This window comes from Etheostoma spectabile, chromosome 9 (assembly GCF_008692095.1).
Source record: "Etheostoma spectabile isolate EspeVRDwgs_2016 chromosome 9, UIUC_Espe_1.0, whole genome shotgun sequence".
NCBI classification, from domain to species: Eukaryota; Metazoa; Chordata; class Actinopteri; order Perciformes; family Percidae; genus Etheostoma; species Etheostoma spectabile.
In genome coordinates this window covers 11,665,511-11,679,435 of record NC_045741.1, presented here as the reverse complement: position 1 = coordinate 11,679,435, position 13,925 = coordinate 11,665,511, and the positions used below count along the sequence as shown (strand labels likewise).

The following is a 13,925-nucleotide window of genomic DNA, read 5'->3' as shown; positions in this document are numbered from 1 at the left end:
TTTGAGGTATTTTCATTGCTAATCCAGATACACCAACTTCCTTAGAAGCAACTCCTCTGTATTTTGGGTTAGTTGATTTACTAGTTATTACTGAGGGGGAACTGAATGCACTAACTCAAACAGTAATCTGCATCCCCAGAGCAAAGCTTTCAACAGCATCATTGTCTTCTATCATATATTTTACTTGTTAATAGTACTTTTTACACGTTACACTGCTAACAGACTGCAAGACTGCAGACACTAATGAAAAAAAAAAACATAAAAGCTTCAACAAGCCTATTTCTGATGAGTTGCACACGTACAAACACTGGACCTTTCACCTTCGTCAGGAGATTAAATCAAACTACCAATAATTTCTGAAATTCTGAAACGTCAACAGCAGAAATGTTTGAACAAGCTACCAGATGGTGACTGTGTATAAGGAACGGCGGTATAAGAAAGCATATTATTAGACACATAAAACATATCTTGAAGTTGTCAACGTTTTAAAGAAAAACTAACAGCCATTTTGTTTTCAAACATGTGTCACATAGGTTTCAAAAAGGCATGATGTCATCAAACTAGCCATGTCTTAAATCTTCCGCCGAGAGTACTGTTACAGTAAAAACTGTTTATGTAGATATTATTCATGAAGTGGCCAGATGCCTGACAAAACATCCAATACCGTTACTTTGTCACTATCAAATGCAATGTATTACTCTAAGCTAGAACACTACAATCTAAAAATGTTTAGTCGACTTATACGTAATACGTTTTCTGTAGTAACAGCCTCATTATACCTTACAGCAAACATAAAAGAATGATCCCAATAAATTCTACATAGTGAGGTATACATGTTTATAACTGAAAAAGAGAAGAGACACCGTTATGAGATTGGGGCTTTTATTTAAGCAGTAAACTGCGTTTAGGTATCAGAGTCGTTATCCTGAGAGAAAAGTGGGATCAGTTCATACCAGGGTCGAGACCACCTAAACAGTGACCAAGTTATTACCAAGACAACGACAGAGACTGACACAAGACCAAGACTTAGAGGGGTTGAGGCCGAGACAAGACCAAGACCAGACCAAAAAACTGAAACTTACAGTGCACATACAAAACTAGCTAATATGTATACCTAATATTAGCTAAATCACTTTGGGTGGCAAGGTTAGGGGTGTTAACAGTAACACAATTCAAACTAGAAATGAGTCAAGTTATCTGTTGCATTTTAGGCAGAAGGTTTTACATCCAATCACAGTAATGATATTAAAACATAAACCAGACGATTCACAGACAATTTAGTGATATTCCAGAAGTTGTGGTGTTGACCAGTATTGAAAAATCCTGAGTCCTCTACATCCGAGGCCGAGACAAGACCTAGTAAAAATGTTGTCTATTGCGAGACAAGACCGAGACCTTCAAAAAGGGGTCTAAAGACTGGTCTTGAGTACCAAAACACTGGTACACCATTGGAAAAAAAGACACTTACACTTAAACCAACACCAACACTCTAGGTTTATTTAAAACCTTTTCAAACCACATTGAATAACTAAAAAATGTAAGTGTATCAAGCATAAACCAGGCTGTTATTACTACTTCTGAAATGACCACATTTTGGAAATATCAGGTTTTCTCACTTGTAGTAGTTGTAGTAATTGTATAGTATGTGGCCTATGTGTTTGTGTGTGTGTGTGTGTGTGTGTGTGTGTGTGTGTGTGTGTGTGTGTCTACAGGTATGGGTTTCTAGATCTGAGAAAAATGAGTTGTGGCATTCATCTGTATGACTGTTTAAGCAGGTGAAGGAGCTGTTTTACGTAATAGAACTCTAAAGAGTAAGTGTATAGCGACTGCAGACGATCCACTTCTCTAAATTGTTTATTGGAAATCACAGTGATGCATTTTGAAGCAAGGGTGTAGTATAGTAAAATAGTAGTATATGTGCCTCTAGACCACTTATAAGATAAGTACAGCTAGTAGGGGAATAAGTACGTTTTGAGGAAAAGTGGAGTCCACTGAATCTTTTTTCTGTTTCAGTGCTTTGGAGGGAGGTAGGAAAAGACAGGGAGAGAGAGAAAGTGTGATAGTGGAAATACTACATGGTTCATCATATGGATGTTGTTTGCAGGGTATATAGTCCTGCAGCCCAGATAGGGAGACTATCTGCGGATGATCTAAGCACGCATTTAGATGTCCTTGACATTCTTAGCCTGAGGTAAAGTCAGCCCAGATTCCAATTAACTTGTCTCATATGTGAAGCTGCTCTAGAACTCCGTGTGCATTCCTCCTCTACTCGATATGATGGATTGATCTTGCTCCTGGAGCGGGCAACTATAGATTTGTGGAGAGAAGACAATGCAAGATGGAATAAGGGCCCTTGAGGCAGTTCCTTTTCCTCTGTGCAAATGGCAGTTGACAGTGCACATACAGGACATGTGGAGATGTGAACAAAAATGTGACCATTCATCATGAGGCCAAGCCTAAGTTAGGTGTTAACACCCTATGTGGTATTTCTGACAGTGGCCCAGTGACACACCACTCAAAAAACAATAAAACCTGTCAACAAATTCACAAAGTGCATGCTGCTGATTCAAACATATCAGAGTTATCTTTACATTCTTTTGACAGCATTCCTTCTTGCTGAGTGAAGGCAAGTTCTTTCAAGGAAGTCACATTTGGAGTAGTCATGCATAGACCTATCTTAACAGCGCTGTGTCAGCGCCGGAGAATGATGTTGCTACGCTGCTTATCTATTCTGGGATAGGGGGAAAACTCATTGGTTTGTTTATACGTATTTAAACCATAAGCGGAGTTTGACATTCAAGCCGAGGGGCTCAAAAAAAAAAGAAAAACTAATTGTAGCAGCTGAGACCTGTCCTACCACTTGGGGAACACAGCAAGAGCACATATGGACAAAACAAAGATGCTAAATAAATATATATGTTTATCTTTAAAGCAGATTTTAAATTACATTGCAGCAATTGATGTAAAAATTAACCCTTATGACATCCAATCGCGGTACGGCCTTGGTTTAATAGAAAGATGGTGGTGAGATGGCCCGGCTCTTAAAGGTCCCACGGCATGAAAATTTCACTTATGAGGTTTTTTTAACATTACTATGAGTTCCCCCAGATTGTCTATGGTCCCACAGTGGCTAGAAATGGCGATAGGTGTAAACCGAGCCCTGGGTATTCTGCTCTGCCTTTGAGAAAATGAAAGTTCAGATGGGCCGATCTGGTTACCTCCCCTTTCTCTGTTTTGCCCACCCAGAGAATTTGGCCCACCCATGAGATACATCATGGCTTTTAAATGAGCAAAGTAGCAGTTGGTCAAGGCCACACCCCCAGCCTCCACCTTGCACCCCACGCCACCCCACCCCCTCCTCAAAAGCTACAGACTCAGAAATGGCACATCCTAAGGAGAGCTCATTGTGGGACTGGCTCTAGTGGGTGTAATTCTGCACCCAGGCAGAATTTTGTGAAAGAGACTTCTGATACAGTATCAAGGGACCACTGTATAAAAGCATCCAAAGAGCATCATGTCATGGGACCTTTAAATTCAACTAAAATGTAACAACAATCAGTGTTAGGCCAACAGTCTGTTGAGATGGCTCTCCAAACGCAGAAACGAAGCACAATCACACCATAAAACGTTCAAACACGTTAAGAAAAAAGATCCATATTTTGCTATAATCCAATGAGATGAAAAAAAAAGTAATCCACGGTGATCAGTAGGTCCACAAAAACAGTCCCGGTGTATTCGGCTTGGCCTGCGCGCGTCACATTCACCAGCCAACTCCAAACAGGCGAACAAGGCCTCGCCACTTTGCCATTTAAACAACATGGAATAAAAAAACAAGTCCAAATCTACACAAACGCCCATCATTAGTAGGCTGACACACTGGTATTTTTTTTTTTGGTACCAAAGCAGTAATATACAGGTTTTTCAAGTTACTTAATACATATTCCCCCCCCCCCCCCCCCCAAAAAAAAAAACAAAAGAAAAGAAAAAATAATTGAGGTTTCTATTGAATTGTGGGTCAAAAATCGTGATATGAACCAAATAATAGGTTTGGTGCATCGTTACAGCATTAGTACCAACTGTGACTTGGTAAAGAAAATACACTTCTCTTATCAACAACTTCTTGCATTCTCACCTTCAGTTCCTCTCATCCTTTGTTGCTTTGTTTTATTTTAAACTGATTGACATCACCTTATTCCCAGCACATGGCCAACTGAGGCACAGATGCCAATACATTTTCATGAAATTTCCTCTTCCTCTTTGTCTAGGTAATTGGTGTACTTTACCAGAGTGCTCGTCTTAGCATGTACTTCACATATTAGAACCTTCTCTGATGGACCACAGAGGAGAGCACTGAGAGGAAAAAAGATGCGCAAGCATAAAGGCAACAACGGGTGAGAGGCTATTTAGACTGCTTCTACATGCAAGCTGGGGCCTGGAGAGCAAGAGCAGACATGTCGAAGTATAAGGTTAAAAAGGAGAAGAGCAAAGAAAAAGGAGCTCCTGTATGCAGCCACTGTCCCGATATATGCAGTATACCTCAACCTATATAAGCATTGCAGTAAAAATTAAACTTTGAGTTGATACCTTTTCTGTCTCAGAACCGCTTCCAAAACCTTAACTCTGGTTTCTGCCAATACTGAGTATAAATCAGATAATGGTGTTCTTCTTTCCCAAGATGTTAAATCTCTGTATACCTCACTACATGCACCTAAATAGGAAGATGCTTATTTAAGGTAGCACAAGGCCAGAGATGGATGGAGACAGTGCTAAAAACTGACAGCAGATATGGCTGAATTATCAAATGCCAGAGTGGTTGAACATTCACAAAGACAAAAAGATAAGTGGGGGCCTTTACATTAAAAAAGCATCAGTTACAATCTTAATGCTAATGTAATGTTCTTTTCTTTACCTTGAGCTAGGTAGTCTTCTTCTCCAGAGAGTACTGCTGAGCATACTGACAGGAGCAGGATAAAGTTCCACCTAGAGGGACGCAGAAACACAAATTAATAAGAGATTAGGTCATTTTAATATATCTATTGCAACAATTCTGATCAGAATTCTGCTACACAGATGAGCATTTCCCCCCAAACAGACCCTGCTCTCAAACATGCATATGTCCACTTAATACGCTTGCCAGTCCATTACAGGATAAATACAGATATACATGTAAACAGACACACACATTAACATGTATGGCTAATTTAGGTTGTCTGAGTCACTTTGTGTGTTTCAGTCTGTGATGGAAACACAGACTCTAGGAGGAAACCAAGGCAAATAGAAGGGAGAGGAGGAACATACTGTAATAACTAGACAACTACTCACGCCTCGTCCTTCTTGCTGTGAGACAACACACCTAACCACTTAACAAAGGCAGCACCCTTTTCTCATCTAATTCCAATCCTAGTGGTATTGTTTATAAGAGGAATTGTTGTTGTAAAGCGGTATTTCAGGTGGTTTTCACTTAATGGGAAACTCAAAGGAGAGATATTAGTATGGATGAAAACAAAGAGCGACCAGGCCTTGTCTGTTGTGGCCCCGAGACTCTGGAACCAACTTCCCATTCATATTCGGTCTTTAAGTTGGTTTTTAATGTGCTTTATAAATAAATTGACTTGACTTGATATTACAACAGTGGCCTACAGATTTTCCTGATTACACTGAGGCAGAGTCACAGCACACAGATGAACCAACACTCAGTCAAATAATAAATTAGCTTTACAGAAAATAATGCTCTCTTGTTGAGGTTTTGTCTCAGTCACAAGTTAATTGTCTAAGAAAAGCACCAATGAACATAACGGCTGTTTTTCCATTCAGTCATTAACGATAAACCTAAACCTAACTGACATAAGGAGAAAGAGTCACCCTGAAATCAGCAGGCAAAGATCTCTTCAGTCATGCCGACATTGTTGATGGCTTGCAACTTGTCACTGAAACACGAGTGACATATGTTACTATATATAAGTGTATACCAAAACAAACAGTGACATACCACTTAGTTTCACCACATGCCACAAGAGAAAGAGTGGCAAACCATCACAGACACTTTCTGATCTCGGCTCTGCTGGATCGCTCTGTAATCGCTCTGAGCCTTGAGGTGACGATACAAGGGCAATTATTTGAGACAGTGGAGGTTGGAAATATTCCCGCAAATAGAATGACCAAGATATGAACTGAAGATATAAGCATGGGCTTTAAGGAAGAATTTACTTTTTTGCATTGGTCATTTTGTTACATCATGGCAGGAAAAAAACACAGGTGTAATTAATAACATAATGTGTTAAGTCTATTGACCAAACAACTAATTTTGATAATTGATTAATCGTTTAGCCTATAAGATTGTTCATTTAGTAGCCTATTTTTGGATTTTGGATTGGTGATTGAACAAAACAAACTATTTCAGGTTGACACTGGCTCTGGAAAGTTGTGAGGTGCCTTCATACATTTTGTGTTTATACCTTTCTAAACAATTAATTAATTAATCAGAATAATTGACTATATTAATTCATAATGAAAGTATTTGTTACTTTCACCCCAAGTCAATATTGGGTTAAAATAATTTGTAGGAAGATGTAAAAAAAGAAGCTTGGGAGCCCCTTAAAAGGCTACCTGACCGTGTTTACGAAGACTTTGAACTTTGACAACTTTATGTCTGGATATGTAGTTAAACGCCATGCAGGGAGGGCGCCTGGTTAGTTCACCTGGTAGAGTGCACAACTATATGCAGAGGCTCGGTCCTTGATGCAGGAGCTGCAGGTTCGATTCTGACCTGCGGTTCTTTGCTTCATGCCATTCCCCCTCTCTCTCCCCTTTCATGTCTAAGCTGTCCTGTCACAAATAAAGCCTAAAATGCAAAAAAAAAAAAAAATCATCTTAAAAAGTCATGCAGGGAGCAACTGTGTCATGTTTGATTGTTTCCAGACAGTGATGGATGTGGTCTCCAAGGCCCATTTGATTATTAACAATTGAATGTTGTTCAAGGAAACATGCTTGAGGAAAGCTATGACGACAGAGAGTGAAAAGCCCCAGCTAACCCCCAAATTCCACAGGATGCGGAACGGCTGCGGATCGGCTCCGCTGCGTGTCGGCTCCGTGGCGTCAACACCCACCAGGTCCATATCTGTTGCGGAAAGTCTGCGGCCATGACTGACAGCTGAAGTCTCGAGGACCCACGAGATCTCGCAAATTCATGTAGAATACAACCACAAAAAACAACAACTGTTTGTTTCCACCCAGAGGAGTAGAGGGGAAACAACTCTGTACTGTGTTTTCAAGGTGTAGTGCAGGGAAATATCAACCGTCGTGACCACGTTCTACTTTCTTTTGAAAATTAACTGTATGTTTTATTTGTTGCTTTGCTCAACCTCCTGTCCCACACTATCTGCCTTGTGCTAAATTGCTGCGGAGCTCTTGAGCGTCCGGCAAAAATAGAAGCTCTGCGTATCTGCTCCGGAGGGCTGCGGATCGCCGGAGCTGGGACGCAGCTGGGACGCAGCCGTTCCACAGTCTGTGGAAGTACACACATTGACTTTGATGGAAACCAAATTACTTCGCCGCCATTCCGGAACGGATCCGCAGCCGTTCCGCATCCTGTGGAATTTGGGGGTAAGAGTCAGAGAGAGAAGTTTTACGCCTGCCTTTCGAATTCATCTTTTCACCTTGCAAAGAGCATTTTGTTTTATCAATCTTCAGTCGCAAAGCCTTTAAAAGAGGTTGCTGAACAAGCTTTGTTTTTTATTAATACACTGGAGATAACATAAGATATAATAATAATATGTAGATAATATCTGCTTTTATTCTGAAAAGCCACTTTTACCATGTACATGATTACAGTGATCTGTTATCTGGCAATGCACAAACCACGTTTTCATACAAGCTACTAATGCTTTTGAAAATTTCATTATGCCACTAAAAGCAGATAAAGGAAAAGCTTAACATCTTAAGATTGTGAAACTTACACTTACAATAAAAAGAAACATTCTTGTGTCACTAACTTTAGATTAATTATCTTTTATTTCAAACAGTACCAATCACACAATGATTTATTAAGACCTATTGTATGTTATTCATTCTGAATATTTTGACCTTACTTTAATACATTCCTGGAACTTCAGTCCTTTGACCCTCACTGACCCCACCTCTAGGTGGCATTGCCCACCATATAGCCAGAGTGCAGCATGTACAACAGCAAAAAGCAAAATAAATGTAAAGGAACTCAGGGCACTTTAAAATGGCAGGTTTTCACTTATTCAGATGAGATTTTTACACACAGATTATGTTAAAATTAAGGGTATTTTAACATAATCTGTATGTGAAATGCATTGAGCATGGAGCAGCATCTCCAACCACAGAAAATGTGTAGAGTTATATGAGTTTAATGAGTTTTAGCATTTAACCATACTGTATTTCTATCATAACTATTGGATTTAATGGGAATATACATTTTAAAGTCATAGGAATCCAAGCTTTACCAAAAGTCATTTGTTCAGGCCACAGATAAGCATAACAGGTGGAGTTTTTCTTGCTTTGTGTTTTCCTCAAATTACATGTCAAACTACCAAATAAATAAAACCACCAAACTGAAAAATGAAATAATAACTATTTTGTAAATGTGGGAAAAAAAAGGTTTTTACGTTAAATGGTGGTCCAAGTCACTGACATGTCAACTCTTTTCTTCTACAACTATAACCCACAACATACTTTACAGAGCATTTATGGTGCTTCAAAGCATACTCTATACATTCAAACCAAATCAATCACATCGTCAGCCCTGTACATAGTAACAGCTGCTAACATAACTTGAAGTGGCTTCTGGCAACTACAGTTGTGGTTTCCAACACAGTGTGGTGGTAGTACAAAAGACAGGAGACGGTAAACCTGCTATTTTAATATGCAGTTATGTAAGAATGCTATCAATCACAGGCTGCTGTCACCTTAAACCTTCAGGGATTGTTATGCAAGTGTAATGGCTACAAACAACATGGTAGCCATCCTACAAACATCTCTGCTTAATGGCCTTTGAGGACCAGATTAAAACAGCAAAAAGGCTACTGTGTTTGTGTGGCCCTGTTTGATGGAAAGCCACAGACAGGCAGCCATATTTGTTTTCCCTAAGCAATGCAGCCCTGCATACTTGAGCAAAAACAAAGAGAAACAGATGCAGACAGAGAAAAAGATACGAGAAAGAGAAGGAGAGAAAAAGACAACAAGAGAAAACAGAAAAAGATTGAGTGTAAGTAGAAACACTATGAGCTGTGCCTGTCACCTGTTCCCCATTGAGAAAGTGGTGCGAAATTCCACTGCCGGGAACACAGACATATCCCCAAAGCAGGAAAAAAGTTTAAAAAAAGGAAAAGTAAGGGAGGAATATATGATTACAAGTATTCATCTGTTGGGAGAGAATAAAACTGACATTTATGAAGCCAATGAGTAGCTGGTTCTCCTTAAAAGTTGGCAGGATAGAAAAGAAAAAAACCTAACTAAAGAGTAACACTTAACATTCTATTTTGGAGTGTCAAACGGGGCCATCTGATGCTGATTCAGACAGTTTTTTTCTGCCTGTCTGTCACACAGTCTCCTTGTTCAGGCCTATTTAAGGCATCCGAGACACCCCGCCACCAAAACCAACAGGTCATCACTTCAGCACAATTACAGTGAAGTAAGTACCTTAACCCTACCATTTACCAACATCGGTCTCAGCATCAGTTGGGGAAGCTTTGTGTAACATCTTTTAAGCTTTTTGTTTAGTTATATGCAAACAGGAGGAAGGAAGCGACTGAACCGACTTCTTCATATTCAGGACATAGGCTACATATATCTGCAAAGCCACCAGTTCCATCGTTTCTTTATTAAACCCTGTGGTAAAGCCCTGTCTAAGTGACAGCACACTATGACATGCTTTCCAGCCCTTGCAGTTAATGGAAAAGACCACTGAAAGCAAGACAAAGCTCCCCAAACACTGCTCTGTTGACTAAGGGAAATACCACTATGTGGGAAGTGGGTGTCATGTCAAGACTATAAATAATCACAACTTAAAACTCCCCTCTGCAATGAATCATTCCTACAGTAACAGATATTGCCTTTCTCCACTCAAAATTAGCTTGGATGCCTAACAATGGTTCATTCAACTGAGGGAAAAGGCTGCGAGGCAAATGGAGAGGTAAGTGCTTGATATGGCTTGGCAAATAGAGCATTGTCACTTAAGTTCTGTTTACGGTCCTCATAAGGAAAGGGAAACAACATTCTTAGTTTCATCATTGATGTCTGTAAGGGAGGGACTTTGTGAGCATTGACACGGACATTACACTGTTTACATGTTTAATACGGCAGGCCATTTTCCAAATCCATTAGTATCAACATGCCAAGCTGTTAATCACATTCCATCCCTTCAGTTGACTTTTAAAGGATTGTTTCTGCCTTCAGAATATCCCGGCAGTAGATGTAGTACTTGTTAGAAGTACGCCACATAGAGTCATTATCCAGAGAATTAAGGTTTATAGAGCTTGACCTTAGCAATTGCCTAGCCTCCACTGTTCTATGCACCCTTGGCAAAAAATGTGGCTCAGTTTAACTCAAGTTTTAAATGGAGTGGAATTCAAAACAGAGGAAATGAGGCAAAAACTTTGACACATACACTGATGCAGTGCTCTCAGGAGCTCGTAATAGAAGTCCCTTTGCAAAGACATTAAACTGTAAGAGAAATAAAGTGACAAATTCCATCATGCATACAGTAGATCACTCCTGTTAAGACCCAGCATTGCATGCCTGCATGCAGGCATGCAAGCACACACACACACACACACACACACACACACACACACACACACACACACACACACACACACACACACACACACACACACACACACACACACACACACACACACACACACACACACACACACACACACACACACACACTGTCCACATGCTACAACCAAGCGGATATTTCAACATCTGAGTGTCTTAATAATCAGGTGTTCTGTTCCTGCATGCTTGCTTCGCTTCTCAATCCCGACCAAAACATTCCTGGACATGAGCAAGTGACTGTTCTACAGCCAATATCTGTTCTTACTGGCCGTGTTTCCACTTTAGCACCTGTGTCCTGAACATAATTACTTCATTATGGAAGCACCAAGTGGGCTTGTCTTCTTCTCATGTCTAATTGGCCGTGAGCAAAAATGATCAGGACAACAAGTTTCCAGGTTTCAACTGACCCACTTAAAGATCTCTCTCTGGCCAACTCTTGAAATACTTTTAAATTGGGCACATTTCCAAACTAACGCAAACAACTCTTGGATAAAAATATAAGTATAAATATAATTTTCTAAGACTGGTATTTTATGTCCGGATGCTTCTTAATTGACAAAGAGCCGAGCGTGGTGCATGTTTGTGCTCACTTAGATGGAGTCAAGAGGTCACTGCAGACCAGAGTAAAGATTGACTTAGTCCACAAGACAGTGAGCAGACAAAGGGCTGTGAGTAAACTTCTACCGGCCTTTAATAGTTTGCCCTTTACCTGTTGTGGCGGGACTTGCAGATGTTAGGAGGGTTAAATACTCACACAGACAGGCCAAAATATCTACAGGCACCAGTGTGGAGAAGGTGAGTATACTGCAGCAAGGTGGACAGCCTGTCATTCCACCATTCATTATTTTTGCTTATGGGTGAGAATACACATTTTTAGTTTTTAGGTTTTAAACAGTTTCACAGCTATCAGTTCACAGAAATAATGGCAAAAGAAAAAAAAAACATTTTCTTTCACCTCAGCAGAGCCTTTCAACAAGCTTCACCATGGAAGGAAAATCCAATAATCCTAATAGAAATGGTCACAGTTAGTTTTTAGGTTTTAATCAGTTTCACAGCTATCAGTTCACAGAAATAATGGCAAAAGAAAAAACAACATATTCTTTCACCTCAGCAGAGCCTTTCAACAACCTTCACCATGGACAGAAAATCCAATAATCCTAATAGAAATGGTCACAGTTAGGACTGTAAATTAGCCTGAGTAACGTGGACATTGTTTCTTGTAAGACACTTTGCTGTCAAAGTTAAAGGTCTCATGGCATGATAATTTCACTTTATGAGGTCTTTTAACATTAATATGCATTCCCCCAGCCTGCCTTTGGTCCCCCAGGGGCTAGAAATGATGATAGGTGTAAACCAAGCCCTGGGTATCCTGCTCTGCCTTTGAGAAAATGAAAGCTTAGATGAACCGATCTGGAATCTTGCCCCCTTATGAGGTCATTAGGGGCAAGGTTACCGCCCCTTTCATTGCTTTGCCCGCCCAGAAAATTTGGCCCACCCATGAGAGAAAGACATCATGGCTTTCAAACTAGCAAAGTAGCAGTTAGTCAAGGCCACACCCCCAGCCTCCTCCCCCCCCCTCTCCTTCTCAAAAGCTACAGACTCAGAAATGGCACATACTAACGAAAGCTCGTTGTGGAACTGGCTCTAGTGGTTGTAATTCTGGGGTGGTGGCAGAGTTCTCAGCAGATATAACTGATATTTAAAACTAGCTGCACGGCTAGATACCAGTCATTGAGACACTGCTCTTTTAAGCTTAATGTTATACCACCCAGGATTCAACTGAGCTTATCTACCTCTTATTGGCCAAGACAATACAGACTATTTGGCTTAAAGTACATGGAAGACCAAACAAAAGATGTGAGGCCATATTAAAGGTCATTACAGTAAGTGCGATGATGGCCCCGTGGTGAGTTACAATGTCTGTACTTGTATGTAATGACAACAGTCAGAGTTGGTTTGAAGTGAGATGGAAAACATTGTCACTTCTATCTTCAAAATAGATCAGTTTGTGGCTCAGTTAATTAAGAAGAGTGTGTTTATTGATATTTCAGGGTTTTCCTGTAAGGCTTAGGTGCAGCACCCAAGTCATTTTGGACACAACCTAAGCCGAATGAAGTTAACTAAAAGACTTTTTTCCAATCTAACGATTGTAGTTGGTCCCCAATGGACGTCTCCAACTTTTTGAGGGTTATTTAAGTATCATCATGCTCTAGCTTTTCAACGTTTTAGACACACATATGGTAATAACAAGGGTTCAAACTGATGTGAAATTGCATTTTCTTTGTTGAAAAATATAACCTTTTAAGGGAGGACCCCTAAAATCTGTAAAAAAACTAAAAAAAAAACTGTATTCACATAAATAAGGTCTACCTGCAGTAGCCTAATGCCAGTAATTGTTATGCCTCACTACCAATAGGGTACCTTCCTAATTTACGTCTATGTTCAGAAAAACAGAGAATGCATCTAGTAAATCTCCACTTCCTGAAACCCATGCATCATCAACTTATAAAAGGAACTACCAGGCAGCGTTGAGGAAACAGCATGCCCTCAAGCAAGGGTACAGCTGTGAGTCTCTGCAGCTATACAGTCCAACCCCCAGCAGCAATAGAGCAACAATTCTTGCAACAGTGGGTGATTGTCTGGAGCTCAGGAGCCAGTTAACCACTGATGCATGCACGCTAACTCTCCGTGTCAATTCAAGGAAGGCCACACTTGCTCTCAGTCAACGCAGCTCTCCCATAAGGCTCTCATTTTCACTCTCAATTACAAAAAAAGGATCTCTTAGTATATCAGGTCCATTTTGTTTTGCATTGAGCACATTGTATCAGCAGAGAACGACAGAATGGGTTGTGAGCTCAGTTCTTTCAAGATCTTATCTGGAAGGAATTCATAATAGAGTGCAGACAACTTGGACTCACTTCTGATAAAATAATATATATATTTCCTGTTGAGTAGCCTATGGAGGCATGCACATTTCTATAGCTCCTCAGTCCCAGCTGAATGTGACAGGACAACAAAACCTGCATGCAGGATGTCAATAATAAACACTTCCATGAGGAATGTTTAGGTGTAAAGGCAATAGATTATTTTTCCTATTTGAAGCCTTAACACTGACAGTG

The 13,925-nt window shown here is 40.2% G+C and overlaps 1 protein-coding gene and 1 long non-coding RNA gene across 2 annotated transcripts in view; one reads left to right on the top strand and one right to left on the bottom strand.

Annotated features, from left to right (window-relative positions):
• The window catches only part of col24a1 (collagen type XXIV alpha 1 chain), a 92,609-nt gene that overhangs the window by 77,450 nt on the left and 1,234 nt on the right, over positions 1–13,925 (bottom strand). Inside the window, exon 2 of the mRNA XM_032525635.1 lies at positions 4,910–4,980. Within this exon, the coding sequence (XP_032381526.1) occupies positions 4,910–4,980 (71 nt within the window). The remainder of the gene's footprint in view (positions 1–4,909; positions 4,981–13,925) is intronic.
• Positions 3,324–13,925, top strand: part of LOC116695416 (uncharacterized) — a 10,678-nt gene continuing 76 nt past the window's right edge. The window contains exons 1-2 of the long non-coding RNA XR_004333456.1: positions 3,324–3,490; positions 11,599–11,601. This is a non-coding gene — a long non-coding RNA (uncharacterized LOC116695416). The remainder of the gene's footprint in view (positions 3,491–11,598; positions 11,602–13,925) is intronic.